Source organism: Hyperolius riggenbachi, chromosome 5, assembly GCF_040937935.1.
Source record: "Hyperolius riggenbachi isolate aHypRig1 chromosome 5, aHypRig1.pri, whole genome shotgun sequence".
NCBI classification, from domain to species: domain Eukaryota; kingdom Metazoa; phylum Chordata; class Amphibia; order Anura; family Hyperoliidae; genus Hyperolius; species Hyperolius riggenbachi.
In genome coordinates this window covers 131,314,662-131,333,219 of record NC_090650.1, presented here as the reverse complement: position 1 = coordinate 131,333,219, position 18,558 = coordinate 131,314,662, and the positions used below count along the sequence as shown (strand labels likewise).

The window sequence follows — 18,558 nt, the reverse complement described above, 5'->3', positions numbered from 1 at the left end:
CTAGTGCTCCAGGGGCTAGCAGCCAGCAGCAAAGTCAGCAGGTACCACTGGACATGTCACACCTACTGTGGGTACCGCCAAACATGCAAGCACCCCAAATCCCTCCTTTCATTGCAAACAGTGGCTTAATGGTTGACATGACAGGGAATATGTCACCAGTCGATTTTTTCCAGCAATTCGTCAATGACGACTTTTTGCAATTTATTGTCGAGCAGACAAATTTGTATGCCTCTCAATTCATTGAGTCCCACCCCAGGTCCACTTATACCCGGAAATGGACACCAACAAACTTGTCGGAGTTGAAAGTGTTTCTAGGCCTAACTTTCAACATGGGGCTAACAAAAAAATCGCAGCTCGCAATGTACTGGAGTACAAATGCCATACATCACACCCCTCTGTACTCATCAACTATGCCAAAGCTGCGTTATCAGATGATCATGAGATTTCTGCATTTCAATGACAATAGTCAAAACAAGAGTCCAGACAATGCAGGCAGAGACCGGCTTTTTAAATTAAGGCCGCTTATAAATCACCTGAATTTAAAATTCAGTGAAATGTGTGTGCCTGGAAGAGAAATTGCAATTGACGAATCTCTAATGCCATTTCATGGCCGGCTTGGATTCAAACAGTTCATCCCCAGTAAACGAGCCAGGTATGGGGTAAAGCTCTATAAGCTTTGCGAAAGCGGATCAGGGTACACCTTTGCATTTCGCATCTATGAGGGGCGAGATAGCATGCTACAGCCAGAGGGGTGCCCAGCAGATATGGGAGCCAATGGAAAAATTGTGGTGGACCTCATGACCCCCTTACTAAATAAGGGGTATCATCTATTTGTAGACAATTTCTACACCAGCTTGCCACTTTTTAAATTTCTTTTTTCGGCTGACACCGTTGCCTGTGGTACCATCAGGGCAAACCGAAAAGGCTTTCCGCAAGAAGTCCTGAAAAAAAAATTGAAAAAGGGGGAGACTTGTAGTCTGCGCAGCAATGAAGTCCTGGCACTAAAATACAAGGACAAAAAAGATGTGCTTATGCTGTCCACCATGCACACAGAGGGCACAGTGTTAGTGACGTCTCGCCGATCAGAGACTGTCAAGCCTATTGCGATAGATGACTACAACAAGCATATGGGAGCAGTGGATCTGTCCGACCAGATGTTGGCCCCATATTTGGTAGCTAGAAAAACTAAATCCTGGTACAAGAAGGTAGGGATTTATTTGCTTCAAATGGCAATGTTCAATGCCCATGTGGCATACAGAAAAGCAGGCAATACCGGGTCATACCTGCAGTTCCAGGAACAGATCATTGCATCTTTCCTTTTTGGATCTGGCACAACACCAGTACGCAGTGACCAATCCCAGTGCGAAGACATCATCAGACTCTGCGACAGGCACTTTATGGAAGCACTTCCTCCTAATCCCCTGAAAAAATATCCTCAGAAGAGGTGCAAAGTGTGTGCCAAACATCAAATAAGAAGGGACACAAGATATTACTGTCCAGATTGTCCCTCCCACCCAGGCCTCTGCTTTACTCCGTGTTATAAAATATACCATACGGTCACCAATTATTAGAACCATGCCTATCTCCCAAAAAAAATTCTGTAGCCACCAGCTCTATTTGAAAAAAAAAAAAAAAAAACTTTTCCAAAAATAAAGAAAATAGACCAGGGGCAGCCTAAGGCATGTGCCATTAATTAAGGGCCACCATTCCCAGCGGGCCACCACATTATATTCTTATTTTTACAGTTGGTCATTGTTTATGACTGTATTTTGTTCATGTTTTTTTTTTTATGTTGCAGTTATACACATAAATGAATATCAAACAATAAAAAAAAGTGTAAAAGAAAAGTAAAAAGACAAAAAAAGTAAAAAAAAACAAACAAAAAAAAAAGAGCTAGGCATTGCTGCTACCTCCACGTGGTGCCTGGTGGAAACAGCGAAAGCTGGCAAAATGCAGTGGATATTTCATTTCATTTTATATTTGATTTATCAGCACATAGTGACTATGCAGTCTCTGTGGTGGATGTTGCCATTTGCCCTGCATAGGATACTATATTGACAATGGCGGATGAAGGGGCCACGAATTCTTTCTGCTGCTCCTGCACAGGCTGAATATAATGGTCAACTACATGATCATCTAGTAACAAAATAAGGCTTATGGCACATCAGTTTCATCGTGAGAAGCTGAACAATACATTTTCCAGTGTTTTATTTCAGAGGCACCTGTCACTTTAAAAATGCTTAGCGACAAACTGTCACCAACAGTCAAAAAAATATTTATTTTCAAACAAGTGGTCACATTTGTGCAATTTTCAGCAAAACCACAAAAATGTAACGGACACAATATACCCATCTTTGTATAGCCCTGGATCTCTACTTTTCAAAATGGTGGCACTTGTAGTACATATTTTCTGTTCTGACACACATAGGACTCTGTGAAGGAAGCCTGACGCTATAAAAAGGAAAGCAAAAAAAATGCCCTTCAAAAATCCAAGTACGCAGGTCTCTTATAAAGGCCCACTATGTGGTCAGCTAGTAACAAAATAAGGCCTATGGCACATCATTTTCATCGTGAGAAGCTGAAGAATACATTTTCCAGTGTTTTATTTCAGTGGCACCTGTCACTTTAAAAATGCTTAGCGACAAACTGTCACCAACAGTCAAAAAAATATTTATTTTCTAACAAGTGGTCACACTTGTGCAATTTTCAGCAAAACCACAAAAATGTAACGGACACAATATACCCATCTTTGTATAGCCCTGGATCTCTACTTTTCAAAATGGTGGCACTTGTAGTACTTATTTTCTGTTCTGACACACATAGGACTCTGTGAAGGAAGCCTGACGCTATAAAAAGGAAAGCGAAAAAAATGCCCTTCAAAAATCCAAGTATGCAGGTCTCTTATAAAGGCCCACTATGTGGTCAGCTAGTAACAAAATAAGGCCTATGGCACATCATTTTCATCATGAGAAGCTGAAGAATACATTTTCCAGTGTTTTATTTCAGTGGCACCTGTCACTTTCAAAATGCTTAGCGACAAACTGTCACCAACAGTCAAAAAAATATTTATTTTCTAACAAGTGGTCACACTTGAGCAATTTTCAGCAAAACCACAAAAATGTAACGGACACAATATACCCATCTTTGTATAGCCCTGGATCTCTACTTTTCAAAATGGTGGCACTTGTAGTACATATTTTCTGTTCTGACACACATAGGACTCTGTGAAGGAAGCGTGACGCTATAAAAAGGAAAGCGAAAAAAATGCCCTTCAAAAATCCAAGTACGCAGGTCTCTTATAAAGACCCACTACGTGGTCAGCTAGTAATAAAATAAGGCCTATGGCACATCATTTTCATCGTGAGAAGCTGAAGAATACATTTTCCAGTGTTTTATTTCAGTGGCACCTGTCATTTTCAAAATGCTTAGCGACAAACTGTCACCAACAGTCAAAAAAATATTTATTTTCTAACAAGTGGTCACACTTGTGCAATTTTCAGCAAAACCACAAAAATGTAACGGACACAATATACCCATCTTTGTATAGCCCTGGATCTCTACTTTTCAAAATGGTGGCACTTGTAGTACATATTTTCTGTTCTGACACACATAGGACTCTGTGAAGGAAGCCTGACGCTATAAAAAGGAAAGGAAAAAAATACCCTTCAAAAATCCAAGTACGCAGGTCTCTTATAAAGGCCCACTATGTGGTCAGTTAGTAACAAAATAAGGCCTATGGCACATCATTTTAACCAGGAAGGGCCAAAGAACATTTTTTGAAGTGTTTTATATCAAAATCACTTGTCATGTGAAAATTAGGCAGGGTGAAAAGTGACAAAAATGTATATTTTCTGCTTTTACATCTGTTTTTCCTTGTCATATGCATATGAAATAAAATAATTGCTTGGAAACAATATTACTGAGAGAAAGCCTAGATTGTCCTGAAAAAAACAACACATGTTTCAATTAGATAGCATAAGTAATTAAAAAGTTATTACTGTATTAAAAGCAACACAGCTGAGTATCAAAATTGTCAGGAATCTGAAGGGGGTAAAAACCCAGGAATGCGAAGTGGTTAAGTATATCAAGTCCAAGTACCCCCTGGAACCATCAGAAGTACCCCCTGTGGTACGCGTGCCACACGTTAAATACCTAGGGTCTAGAGGAGGATGCTGTAAGCCTCTGGAGTGTCCAGAGGTTTCCCTGTTCTTATGTAAGCATCTTTTTTTTTTTGTCTATTGCCACTTCTGGGTTTACTTTAAGCTTGAAAATTATGGTTAAAAATAACCTGTTTTTTCGCTTCAGGTACTACAAGATGCTTTTTTCTAGTTAAAAACCTAGCCGTGTTTTTTTGTTTTAGGTCCTACAAGATGCTTTCTCACGGTGTGTTTCAATGTTAACTGGATCAAGTAAACCAGATGATATGCCTGTTCAGGTAATATAGACGTTGTGAGCATATTATCATTTCATAAGTATATAGTATTGTAGAGGTAGCCCAATGTAATAACCTCTGACCTCTCAGACAAAACACCGCAGCCGTGCCTGAGATATATCCTTTTCATCCAGCAATGTAGAGTATATGAGTAATGCCACAGCGCTAGGTGATCAGATTCCTAGGCACACAATAGATCCATTCCACTTACGGAGATCTCTCTTGCAAGCTTCAAACCTGTATGTGCAAGCTCTGTGCACAAAAAGATAGAGGGATGCTCTCAGTGGATCAAATCAAAAAGTTGTCTTTATTGTATAAAACAGCCATTGAACAGCAAGTTACACTCACATTTGGTGGGTCCTATGCCAACTAGGACCCTCTTCGGATAGAGCACTTCCCACCCTTGTGTTGCTACATGTAATACTTATAGAAGGTAAACAGAGGTGCCAAAATAATAAAATATACTAAAATACTTAAAAATTGCTTGGAAGGCAGTGGTGGACTTGCCTCCTAAAAGCAGACACAAAACTGTCAATTTAAAAACGACATACATTTATTGACATACTCCCCAAAAAGTTGCAACCCGTTTTGAAGGTATAATCTGCTTCATTAGGCAATTAACAGGGGAATATAACAGTATATGGTCAAAGCTGCACCAGGTGCCCCTCATCACAGAGTAATGTCTTGTAAAATTCACTGTTTACATATTGAAAAGACATTTCATCAACTATTGCACATACATGAAGCATTTCATCAATAATCATGAAAAATCACATTAAAAGCAATGCATACAGTATACATTATGCAGTCTTACAATTCCTCACATCTGCCACCATCTAGTGGCCTAAATGCATATTGCATGCTTGGAACAGTCCATATAAAACAGTCATTTTCATAATTTATCATCTCTATATGAAGCAAAATAAATAAAATACACAAAATCCTTGTCCATGTGTAGTCTTTCATCTTCAAAAGGAACACAAACTATTTGATTGCGCATATTTGGTACGGTATGAGCGTCTGTTATTAGTTTTCCATAACTTCCTATGTAGACCCTTTGTTCACATGTGTGGAAACAGTGATTAAAATGAATTTCACTAATACCATAAGGTTTATAAAAAAAGGAATCCTACCTTAATCATCTTCTTCTTTTTCACAAATTAGCTAAAAAACACTTTAAATTAAAATCTATGTTAAGACCATTGGGGTACATACAGTTCAGTTTCACAATCCAGTTCATTTCAAGACGTGCTAATGGATTTGATCCACTGACAGCATCCCTCTTTATCTTTTTTGTGCACTGAGCTTACACATACAAGTTTGAAGCTTGCAAGAGGGATCTCTCGGGGTGGAATGGTTCTATTGTGTGCCTAGAAATCTGATCACCTAGCGCTGTGGCATTTCTCATATATTATAATTTCATATCCCAGAATGAGAGAGCCGCCCCTTATTGGTCTTATTTCATAAGGATGTCAAAGTAAACTTTTCAACTAAACAAAAAGTACCAGCTGAATACCTTTATAAGTAGCACAAAATAGAAACAGAGCAATGCTGAAGTTATCTGTATCACATAAAGATGAATGTTGATTTGTCTTCTTTTGGCCAGTAAACCATATTTAAATTAAATGTAGGCATGGTAAGGTCCATGAAAAATATTGTTTTTTCATTGTTCTAACCGCATTTATTTATTGTATTGTTAGGTGTGTGGACACATCTGCAAGTGTTATAGTGTTGCTGCTCAGTTTGAAGAATGCAGAGAGAAAATTACTGAAATGCCAAATATCATTAAAGACCTCTGCAGAGTTCTGTACTATGGCAAGGTGAGACTGTACTGCTGTATGCTATTTACTGTGGTAAGAGTCATACGTGACGCAATGTCAATGACTGCTTTCCTCTTACTTTATAATCCAAGCTGTGTCCATGCTTCCTAAAGTATTAAATTGTGGTGGATAAAATGTGATCAAATGTGTATTAACACATTCATCTTCCAAGCAACATGTACAAAAACAGCATTGCTTAAAGAGCATCTGAAGCCAGATTAAAAATGGCTTTTTAGCTTATATTCAGCAGGGGCATGTTTGCCCCTGCTAAAACGCCACTATCCCGCGGCATAACGAGGGGTCTTTACCCCCCAAATCCCCCCTGCAAAATCCACGACTTTCTTGGTCGTGGATTTTGCTGCTTCTGTGCGCTTCCGTGTGAGGCAGAGCTATGAGCTGCAGCCCTGCCTCACACGCGTCTGTCAGCAGCGGATCTCCACCTCTCCCCCGCCCCTCTCAGAGAAGGCAGACTGAGAGGGGCGGGGGAGAGTAGGGCTGCAGCTTATAACCCTGCCTCACAAGGAAGCGCTCCATGGAGGTAGCAGGGGGGATTTGGGGGGTAAAGACCCCTCGTTATGCCGCGGAATAGCGGCGTTTTAGCAGGGGGAAACATGCCCCTGCTGAATCTAAGCTAAAAAGCCATTTTTAATCTGGCTTCAGACTCTCTTTAACCGTAGTATTAACTTTCAGCATTTTAATTGATTAAAGCTACAGGTAGTGTGGTGCATGAAGCCGATACAGGGGTTTTGGTTACATACAAAAAGTAGCAAGGGCATAGACTAATTTTCAGATTGCTAAAATAAAATATAAATCTAAAATAGTGTACCCTGCTTCCTAAAACAAAACAAAACAAAAAAAACCTACAGAAAATACTGTCATGTAGCAAAATATACCACAGGACTGCTTACCACAAGTTAGTGTGCATCACCTGGGTTCTGCTTTAGTTCTTGAGGCAATCTGGTGTCTGGTCCAGCTGATGAAGATTGAAGTGCTGGAGAGGAACCTGAATACTTCTAGCAAGAGACAGAGGATACAATATTACAGCTTCCAGTCTATGTTATTGACTTTAACATTTATAAACGGTAGATGTGTAAGGGGTTTTACAAGCTCTTTTTTTCACACTCAAATTCTGGGCAGTTGTATAGCACTATTACCAGACACATCCACCAATGGAAGAGGTATACCCAAAGTGTTCCTGTGGTGTCTAGCATCTGGGCTGATGCTCTGGAAGGGTGAGTGTGGTAATGTTACCTCTGTCTCTCAAGGGAATGCCCAACCGTTGGTGAAGGGAGATGTTGGTGTAGATAGGATGTTGTGGTAGCTAGTAAAAATCTGATTAATTTGATAGATTTTGGACTAGTCAATTTCCTTGTGGGAAAATTGTCAAGGTTTTCTATTTTCAAAAAGCCCTTATGGAAAAGCAGTTGCTCAGTCTAACTACCAATATAGTGTGCAAGTTAGAATGGAGGCTGACCAGCATCTTTTTTAAGGTCCTTTGCAGGGAGTGCTTTTGTAAAGAATATAAGGAAATTTGCAGAAGAGGAGTTGGACTAGTAGTAAAAGTTGGGGCCGCTACAGCCATCCAAGCTCTGCCAGGTCGGAGCCAGAGATCCATAGGTGTCTTTTTCAAACCAGTTCCAAAGGGAGATATCCCGCTACACCAGATGGCAGTTAAAATGTCCAAATCTTTATTCAATAATACAAGACAATACAATAACATTTCTATAGCGCTTTTCTCCCATAGGACTCAAAGCGCTTAGGCTCTCTCAGATTCAGTAATTAGTAGGATGAAGTATTCACACAACAAAAGTTATATTTCTGCAAATGCCAAACTGAACAGGTGGGTTTTCAGTCTGGATTTAAACACGTCCAGGGATGGAGCTGTCCTGATCTGTTGAGGTAAGGAGTTCCAAAACGTAGGGGCAGCATGACAGAAGGCTCTGGGACCAAAAGTTTCCAAGTGGACTCTGGGTATGACTAGATTATTAGAACCTGTTGATCTGAGAATGCGGGGATTGCTACGCAGCTGTAACATATCTTTCATGTATCCAGGGCCTAAATGATTCAGGGATTTAAATGTCAGTAGGCAGTAGGCAGTAGTATTCAATGCATCACAGGACAAACAGGTACAGACTCACGTGTATCGGAGCTCTAAATGGCTCCTTAATCATAGCTAACAGACAGGTGTATACTACAGGTATATATAGTCAGGTACCCACCCCCGGGTGGGAGTAGTTCCTGTCTTAAAGCAATACATACAAAAAATGTTTATATATATATATATATATATATATATATATATATATATATATATATATATATATATATATATATATATATTATACACATACAGTGGGTTTCAAAAGTATACGGCCCCCTTGAAGTTTTCCACATTTTGTCATATTACTGCCACAAACATGAACCATTTTTATTGGAATTCCACATGAAAGACCAACACAAAGTGGTGTACACATGAGAAGTGGAACGAAAATCGTACATGGTTCCAAACATTTGTGGTGTGTGCATAATTATTCGGCCCCCTTTCATCTGAGTGCAGTTAGTTGCCTATAGACATTCACCGCCTCTGCTAGACTGAAAAATGCATGCCCTGCATCCAAGACAAGTGCTAACATTTATTAAACTAGGAGGAACTTTAGCTTCCAATATGGTTTGCATGCAAAGTATATTATACTAGACACTTGTGCCACGGTGAGGCAAATCTCCGGGCAAGTGACTTAACCTAAATTTAAAACCTTGGGAGCAGCTAAGCAAAAAAAATGTGTAACTTCCATTTGGTTGAACAGCGAGGAGAACGCCAGCGCATACCACTAAGGCTGCATCCGAAATGACCACCAGCTCAGTGTGCAGCACCTAAATAGATTTTCTGCACACTTTGCATTCAATTCAGATGCAAATCATATGCAAATCTGCTACTACTTATTATGCAAACAGGAAACTCAGGAGGAGGGGCTGGGAGCAGCTAACCTGACAGTTACATAGTTACAAAGTTAAGAAAAGGGGGGGGGGAAGGCTGCGCGTCCCTAAACACATGCTGCAATTGAATGGTTAATCGCACAGGCATACACCGCCTCTGCTAGACTGAAAAATACATGCCCTGCATCCAAAGACAAGTGCGGACATTTATTAAACTAGGAGGAACTTTAGCTTCCAATATGGTTTGCTTGCAAAGTATATTATACTAGACACTTGCGCCACGGTGAGGCAAACCTCCGGGCAAGTGACCTAACCTAAATTTAAAACCTTGGGAGCAGCTATGCAAAAAAAAATGTGGAACTTACATTTGGTTGAACAGCGAGGAGAACGCCAGCGCATACCACTAAGGCTGCAAGTTTTTCTTCTTTTATACCCTTTCTTGCCAGCCACGCTGTGGAGTACTTGGACGCGTGTGATGGAGCATTGTCCTGCATGAAAATCATGTTTTCATGTTCATGTGTCTTCCAGAAACTGGCAGTAGGACTGGGAGTTGAGCTTGACTCCATCCTCAACCCGAAAAAGCCCCACAAGCTCATCTTTGATGATACCAGCCCAAACCAGTACTCCACCTCCACCTTGCTGGCGTCTGGAGTCAGACTGGAGCTAATATGCTTAATTGGTTGTAGGCTTTCGAGCCTATACAGCTTGGAGTGAGACAACATGCATAAAGAGGATGATGTGGTCAAAATACTAATAACTCTGCACCCCCTGTATGTATGTGTATATATATATATATATATATATATATATATATAGTAGCCAAATAACAACATTTAAAACCATGAAACCGTATACAATCAGGTACCATATCAATTGTAGAACAGCAGTATGGGTAAGCATAGTTTCCATAAGCATAAAAATGGATAGAACAAAAAGACATGGTAGGGAGGAAAAAGGAAAACATGAAGTAATGGAATTACTGGGATCTTGTATCATAAGTCAAACTAATATCCAGACTGGAATTGAGACCTGCTGGGACCCGGGTACCCAGCCTCCAAATCCAAAAAGCCTCCCGTTTGAGGAGCAGTCTAAGAATGTCACCTCCTCTGGGTGGGCAAGTCACCCTTTCTATCCCCTGGAATTTGAAGTGTGACATATCCCCCTGGTGGGTATGTAGGAAATGCTTAGCCACATTGGAAACTTGTGTGATATAAGCATTATTCCTCAAGCATCTGCCAGGCCCATTAAAGTATTCGGAAATGCGTTGACGTAAAGGCCGGGTCGTGCATCCTACATACTGTAATTGGCAAGCTTCACACGTGATTAAATACACTACATTATTGGAGCGGCAGTTGATATACTGACGCATGTCATACCTTTCCTGTTTAAAAATGGAAAGGATTTTGCGTGTTTGATTATGAACACGGCAGTATCTGCATGTATTATAGCCACACTTATAGGAACCTTTGTATGTTAACCAGGTAGGGGACTGCTTGGTGGAGCTTTGAAAAAGGCTAGGTGACAGTCTAGAACTTAAAGTAGGGGCGCGTCGAGAGGAAAAGTTACATCCCTCAGACAGAACCATACAATTTTTTGGGTCCGTATGCAGGATGGGCAAGTATTTCTTAATAACGTTGATAACCATATTATATTCTAGACTGTACGGGGTTCAAAAGATATCCCCTTACGTTGCCCATTCCTGAAACCGGAGTTTCTCCGAAACAGTTCGCTGCGTTCTCTCTGTAAAACCCTATGTCTGGCCTTCTTAATGGAAAGGACATCAAAACTTTGTATGGTTCTGTCTGAGGGATAGATTGAAACACAGAACATCTATAGACGTCGGTAGCAGTCTAAGTGTTCAATGTTAGTTGTTGTGTGAGTAGTAGATGACACCTATCATACCGTTGTACTCCCATCTTGTTCACAGCGGGTCCAGAAGCTGGCTGCCCAGGCCGTGGAATGTGTGAGCTCCTTCGCTGTGGATTACTTTCTTCAGACACACTTGTTTCATGCAGGGATTATGTGGCACCTACTTATGTATCCTTTCAATTATGACTTTACCTTGGAGGAAAGTGGCATTCAGAAAAATGAAGACACTAACCAACAGGTATTGACATGCTGTGAGCTGTTCAGAGATTGATCCATAATGGAAATAATTCACTGTGAAAATATGTTATATTGATATTCTGTCTTGTCACTAACTGACACATTTTTCTCTGTTAATTGCAGGAAGTTGCAAATAGTCTTGCCAAACTCAGTCTTCTTGCACTTAGCCGATTAGGTGGTTATTTAAGCGAAAGTCAGGCTACTCCAGAAAACCCAACCATACGGAAGAGCTTAGCTGGAATGCTCACCCCATACATTGCTCGGAAGCTGGCTGTCTCATCTCCTGCAGAGGTACTACACTGTGTGTCTGTTGAAGTATATGCAGCCCAGTTGTAACATGTTTCATGTATAAGATGTTATAGGCAGTGGCGTAACAATAGCCCCTGCAACTCCCGCCGTCACAGTGGGCTAAAGAGGGTCTCTCCTTGGTTAACATGCCGAGCAGAGGCGGAGTGTTATACTTTACCTGCTCTTGGCGGTGGGAAAAGTCCTCCTCACTCCTCTTTGCAGCTCATTGCCAAACCATTCAAACTATCACCCTGATGCTCTCTTGATATGACATGCATCATGGTATTTGGCTGCATGGTGCGGTGTTGAGCTACTTGGAATAGGAGGGAGCAGGACCTGTCCTGCTTTCGACTGCAGGTTATGTACTACTCTCTGCTTAAAGCGGACTTAAACTCGGAACTTTCTCTCTGCTCTAACAGATAATCAATGGCATAATAACCTTTAAAGAAAAAAACACATTTCTTCTTTACAACTCCTACAATCAACCTGCAGTGTTCGCTTCCTGGACTTCCTGGGAGCACAGAAAGGGTTAACCTTCAGTGTTTACATATTAGCCCAGAAGAAAGGCATACCTTGGCACAGTTCAGACACAGCTGACAGCCCTGATTTACACTTGCAGATGAAGGGTAGAGACAGGCAGTTCTCTGCAAACAAAGCAGCTATATGTGTTTATCGTGTCTGCTGTGCAAGAGTTTAGGTCTGTTTTAATGGGTGGGTGGAGTTTAGGAAGGGAGGGGACTGGAAGCTACTGTCACATAGGGGGAGGTTTTTGCCATAGTTACACCATTGGGGTGTGGGTCGTCATTTACATAAGCTCTCAGAATCCCAAGCCACAGGGTTGACTATAGCTGCCTTAAAAAGTCAATTTGAGCAACAACAACAAAAAAAGGGTAAGCTATTAAGTTTGTTTATGCATGCTAATCTACTATGTGCAAAGCCTTGTATCTTCTTACAGTACTGAATACGTGATGTTTAGGAAAATACTCTATATATTGTACATATTCATTTGTCTCCAGACTCTCAAAATGCTGAACAGCAATACAGAAAGCCCCTATCTGATATGGAACAATGGCACAAGAGCTGAGCTCTTAGAATTTCTTGAAGGTGAACAAGAAAGCATGATAAGACGGGTAAGACATTCACTATGTCTCATGATAACGTACATTGATTTCATATACACTGATTTCATTATTCACATTTCTCTCTGTCTGCCAGGAGATGGCAGTAGATCTTGATACTTGGGCTGATAGCTTTATATTAGAGATCACATTGAAAAGACTGCATGGTAGTACTAAGTATGTTCATGAATTATCGCTCAGAATTATTCATTAATTCTTTTGACAATTACTATTGATCAATTTGAGATCTTTAACTCCAAACACTAACATAATCTAAGTCAACTCACTTAACTATTACTTATCTTTGGCACTGGGTAGCATAGAATCTAAAAGTGATTGAGGGGAAGGGGGATCAGTGCACTTTAAGGCATCCAGTTTTGTCCAGTAAGTCTTTGGCTTGTTTTCTTTTAGGGAGAATGTGATAAAAGCTTTGGAGCTGATTTTGTTTTTGGCGATCACGCCAAGGAGCTCATTGTGGGAGAAATTTTTGTACGCGTATACAATGAGCAGCCCACTTTCCAGCTGGAGGTGAGTGTTTTTCAATTAAATCTTTCAACAAGAAAGGGGTGGTGCAGTGGCATAGAGGGGAGCATGGGTTTATGCAGAGTGTACAATGAGAACAGTGATGTTCACTCACCTCTTCGGCATCCCCGTGTAGCGTGTTTTTCCTCCTAGGCGTCATGTCTCACTGATAACAGCTCCACTTGTGATGACATGACATTTACATGGTCACAGGTGTCAGGACTCGGCACTGCAACAAGCCAGTTGCAGGACCTGAAGGTTTTCAACCAAATTGAGAGGAGGAGCAGCCTTATTTTGAGGATAAAACTAGGCTGTCGCCCTTGACCACAACTTGCAAGACTTAACCACCACTAGCAGTCATCTGCAAACGAATTTGCTAGACACCATACACACATAGATGCCTGTGCTGCAAGGAGATCTGTTCCTGTCTATGGCAATTACAATTTCATATACTGCTGCCAAGCTGCACGCACTCAGGCTGGTGGCCACATATTTAAGGTCAGCCATGGGCGTTAGACCCAAAAACTGGAGCACCACACACAATGCAATCTCACACAGGTAGCAATGAAACAACCGAGTATACAGTACAGGCTCTGGTTATCGCAATACTCTGCAGTCTCTCTCTAGGAAGTGTAAATTCTCTGCTTAGTACGCAGAAAACTAATTCGTAAATAAAGATTTAATATTCTAAACAGGGCAGAAAGAATCTATACAAAAATATTTGACAACAAAAATAAAAATGTCAGTAACACACAACAAGACATTTGCTTATAAAAATAAAAGGAGCTAAAACAGATATAGAAATTTACGCTTGCGTTATGTATAATTTCTGTTGCGGAAGGATATGATGCTGATTAGATCAGGGTAACCCTTGCTGAGTGTAGCAACCTCCGGAGAATTACACTTACTTAAAGGACCACTCTTGCGGAAAAAAGTAGGCAGTTAAAATCTGACAGAACCGACAGGTTTTGGACCAGTCCATCTCCTCATGGGAGATTCTCAGTGTTTTCTTTGTTTTTAACAGCATTTCCTGAACAGCAGTTGCAAAGTCTAACTGACAAAATAGTGTGCAAGTGAGTAGGGAGGCTGGCTGGTATCTTGCTATTTTGGCAGTTAAACTGCTGTTCAGACAATGCTGTTGAAAACAAAGAAAACTCTGAGAATCCCCCTTGAGGGGAGGGACTGGCCCAAATCCTGTTGGTTCTGTCAGATTTTAACAGCCTACTTTTTTCCCTTTAATCACGCGTATTTCTACGATACATGTGAGCTTTTGATCTTTTGTCCATTGATGTCGCAATTAAATTGGACTTTTAACCGATCTCACAGTGCAGCGGGATATCTTCTAACAACTATTGCCTGGGTCACCGATTCCCTGCTCCTGATTGGATGGTCGTATGTATGGTGGTTGTCGCGGTCCCTTTTTACCGTTTTTTGCTAGTAATGTAACTTTATTCTTAATACAAAAGCTCTTTGAAGATCATTACACAAATGCCTCTGGCTGCACCATTTCTGGAGGGTGCAAATACTGCTGATTTACAAATGATTGTGTGTGTGCACAATTTTTCTCTAACAATCTGTTTATATGTTATGTTGAGCACAGGTCCCAAAAGCTTTTGCAGCAAGTCTATTGGATTATATTGGATCTCAGGCACAGTATCTTCATACTTTAATGGCCATGACTCAGACTGGGAAAGTGGAATCTGAACAACATGTAGACAGATTGTGCAGAGTGGAAATGGCTCTGGAAGCTTTAAGAAATGTCATCAAGCACAATCCTGGTAGGTATTGCACTTGTCCTGAGTAATGGAGTGAGACTGAACCAAGTTTTTTATACATGAGACATAAACAGGGTAGCTAGGTGTGACAGTGATTAGCTCTGTCGCCTCACAGCATGAGTCCCCAGTTCAATTAACAGCCTTGATACTGTTTGCATTCAGTTTTTATTTTCTCCTGGTGCTTGAATAGGGATGCCGCGCAAGTGTGCGGCCGTGCCGCGCAAGTCTGCGGCCATGCAGGGAGCGTTTTGCGCAGGCGCAGTACTTCTGCACCTGCACAGAATGCTGCAGGCTATGTGAGCACGTTCGTGAGCGGTGCAGGTGCAGTAGATGCCAACCTGGCGAGGTCAGCATCTGCTGTGGAGGGGATTCGGGGCCCCCGGAGCTGCGACGAGGGACAGAAAGGCAACCAGGGGCTGGAGGAAGCCCCAGGTAAGTAGATCTTGTTTTCTTTCTTCTTTCTTTCTTTCTTTTTTTTGCTTGGACATATCTTTAAAGGGTCTAAGCCCTGTCTATGTAATTTAGGGCAGGTCCACAACATGTGCAGGTTTTCCCCATGTTCTCATGGGCAAATGGGGTCATAAGAGCGGTACGTTATATGAATGGGGGCTAGAGTCAGATACGCTCTGTTCACAATATTGAGGTAAGCCAGAATTATTAATTTGCCATTTAACCCCTTCTACTGATAAATTAATTGGTCTTGCTCTTCCAAATAAAAAGTATCGGTATAGCTATAAAAAAAAAAAATTGCTGACTTCTTCACTAAACTAATATAAACCTTTTGTAGAGGTAACTGAAAATATTGCATTCAGGAGGAATTAAAAAAAAAAGACAATTTTTTTCCCACTACAGGATCAGAAACTGAATGTATTGGCCATTTCAAGTTGATCTTTTCTTTGCTGCGGGTCCACGGAGCTGGGAAAGTCCAGCAACTTGCACTAGAGGTAAGTGAGCATTATTTCTTCTAGCTGAATTGTACATCAGGCTAATAATAAAACTACGGTAATCGGAAACTATTATAACTGCAGTTTAGTAATCCATTTACTGTACCTTGCCTTTCTGAGTACTGTTACTTGATTGTGTGTGTGTGTGTGTGTGTGTGTGTGTGTGTGTGTGTGTGTGTGTGTGTGTGTGTGTGTGTGTGTGTGTGTGTGTGTGTGTGTGTGTGTATGTATGTATGTATGTATATATACAGTGGGTTGCAGAAGTATTCGGCCCCCTTGAAGTTTTCCACATTTTGTCACATTACTGCCACAAACATGCATCAATTTTATTGGAATTCCACATGAAGGACCAATACAAAGTGGTGTACACATGAGAAGTGGAACGAAAATCATACAGGATTCCAAACATTTTTTACAAGTCAATAACTGCAAAGTGGGGAGTGCGTAATTATTCGGCCCCCTGAGTCAATACTTTGTAGAACCACCTTTTGCTGCAATTACAGCTGCCAGTCTTTTAGGGTATGTCTCTACCAGCTTTGCACATCTAGAGACTGAAATCCTTGCCCATTCTTCTTTACAAAACAGCTCCAGCTCAGTCAGATTAGATGGACAGCGTTTGTGAACAGCAGTTTTCAGATCTTGCCACAGATTCTCGATTGGATTTAGATCTGGACTTTGACTGGGCCATTGTAACACATGGATATGTTTTGTTTTAAACCATTCCATTGTTGCCCTGGCTTTAGGTTTAGGGTCATTGTCCTGCTGGAAGGTGAACCTCTGCCCCAGTCTCAAGTCTTTTGCAGTCTCCAAGAGGTTTTCTTCCAAGTTTGCCCTGTATTTGGCTCCATCCATCTTCCCATCAACTCTGACCAGCTTCCCTGTCCCTGCTGAAGAGATGCCCCCCCCCCCCCTCTCTGCAGCTCGTCCAGAATCACCATGGGCCTCTTGACTGCATTTCTGATCAGCACTCTCCTTGTTTGGCCTGTGAGTTTAGGGGGACGGCCTTGTCTCGGTAGGTTTACAGTTGTGCCATACTCCTTCCATTTTTGAATGATCGCTTGAACAGTGCTCCATGGGATGTTCAAGGCTTTGGAAATCTTTTTGTAGCATAAGCCTGCTTTAAATTTTTCAAACTTTTATCCCTGACCTGTCTGGTGTTTTCTTTAGACTTCATGGTGTTGTTACTCCCAATATTCTCTTAGACAACCTCTGAGGCCCTCACAGAGCAGCTGTATTTGTACTGACATTAGATTACACACAGGTGCACTCTATTTAGTCATCAGCACTCATCAGGCAATGGCTATGGGCAACTGACTGCACTCAAACCAAAGGGGGCTGAGTAATTACGCACACCCCACTTTGCAGTTATTTATTTTTTAAAAATGTTTGGAATCATGTATCATTTTCGTTCCACTTCTCACATGTACTCCACTTTGTATTGGTCTTTCATGTGATATTCCAATAAAATTGATTCATGTTTGTGGCAGTAATGTGACAAAATGTGGAAAATTTCAAGGGGGCCGAATACTTTTTCAAGCCACGGTATATATATATATGTGTATAAATACAGAGGGTGCTGCAGCACACAACAGGAAAACAGTGACAGGGGCTCTTGGTTACGCTTTAACGCGTTTAAGCTCACCAACTGCGCCAAAGTGTCCCCGATCTGGTGAGTCCTACTCTAACCAGGCAAAAATGCTAGTTTTTATCAGCGTTCTAGTGGGAACCATGCCAAAAGCCCAGGGGTCAGCTAAATGGGAGAAATGAAATTAAAAACACCTCACCTTCTACTAGCTACTAACTGAACTATGAGCACCGCTCATTTATATGCTTAACTGTGCTAGAGATGGGTGTGGTTATGCACGCTCATAGGGGAAAATAATATAAGCCAAGGGATGAGCAGCACAAACCGAATTTTATGCAATACTATGCAAAGCATGCACGCAGCACTGGAGAACCCCAATCTCCATAAGAAATATATAAATACAGAGGGTGCTGCAGCACACAACAGGAAAACAGTGACAGGGGCTCTTGGTTACGCTTTAACGCGTTTAAGCTCACCAACTGCGCCAAAGTGTCCCCGATCTGGTGAGTCCTACTCTAACCAGGCAAAAATGCTAGTTTTTATCAGCGTTCTAGTGGGAACCATGCCAAAAGCCCAGGGGTCAGCTAAATGGGAGAAATGAAATTAAAAACACCTCACCTTCTACTAGCTACTAACTGAACTATGAGCACCGCTCATTTATATGCTTAACTGTGCTAGAGATGGGTGTGGTTATGCACGCTCATAGGGGAAAATAACATAAGCCAAGGGATGAGCAGCACAAACCGAATTTTATGCAATACTATGCAAAGCATGCACGCAGCACTGGAGAACCCCAATCTCCATAAGAAATATATAAATACAGAGGGTGCTGCAGCACACAACAGGAAAACAGTGACAGGGGCTCTTGGTTACGCTTTAACGCGTTTAAGCTCACCAACTGCGCCAAAGTGTCCCCGATCTGGTGAGTCCTACTCTAACCAGGCAAAAATGCTAGTTTTTATCAGCGTTCTAGTGGGAACCATGCCAAAAGCCCAGGGGTCAGCTAAATGGGAGAAATGAAATTAAAAACACCT

The 18,558-nt window shown here is 41.3% G+C and overlaps 1 protein-coding gene across 3 annotated transcripts in view; it reads left to right on the top strand.

The window, feature by feature from the left end:
- Positions 1-18,558, top strand: part of DNAJC13 (DnaJ heat shock protein family (Hsp40) member C13) — a 295,032-nt gene that overhangs the window by 223,941 nt on the left and 52,533 nt on the right. For all 3 annotated transcript variants that reach the window (XM_068236264.1, XM_068236262.1, XM_068236263.1), the window contains 8 exons: positions 4,361-4,435; positions 6,133-6,252; positions 11,114-11,293; positions 11,416-11,583; positions 12,597-12,710; positions 13,110-13,226; positions 14,821-14,998; positions 15,848-15,939. In XM_068236264.1, the coding sequence (XP_068092365.1) occupies positions 4,361-4,435; positions 6,133-6,252; positions 11,114-11,293; positions 11,416-11,583; positions 12,597-12,710; positions 13,110-13,226; positions 14,821-14,998; positions 15,848-15,939 (1,044 nt within the window). The remainder of the gene's footprint in view (positions 1-4,360; positions 4,436-6,132; positions 6,253-11,113; positions 11,294-11,415; positions 11,584-12,596; positions 12,711-13,109; positions 13,227-14,820; positions 14,999-15,847; positions 15,940-18,558) is intronic.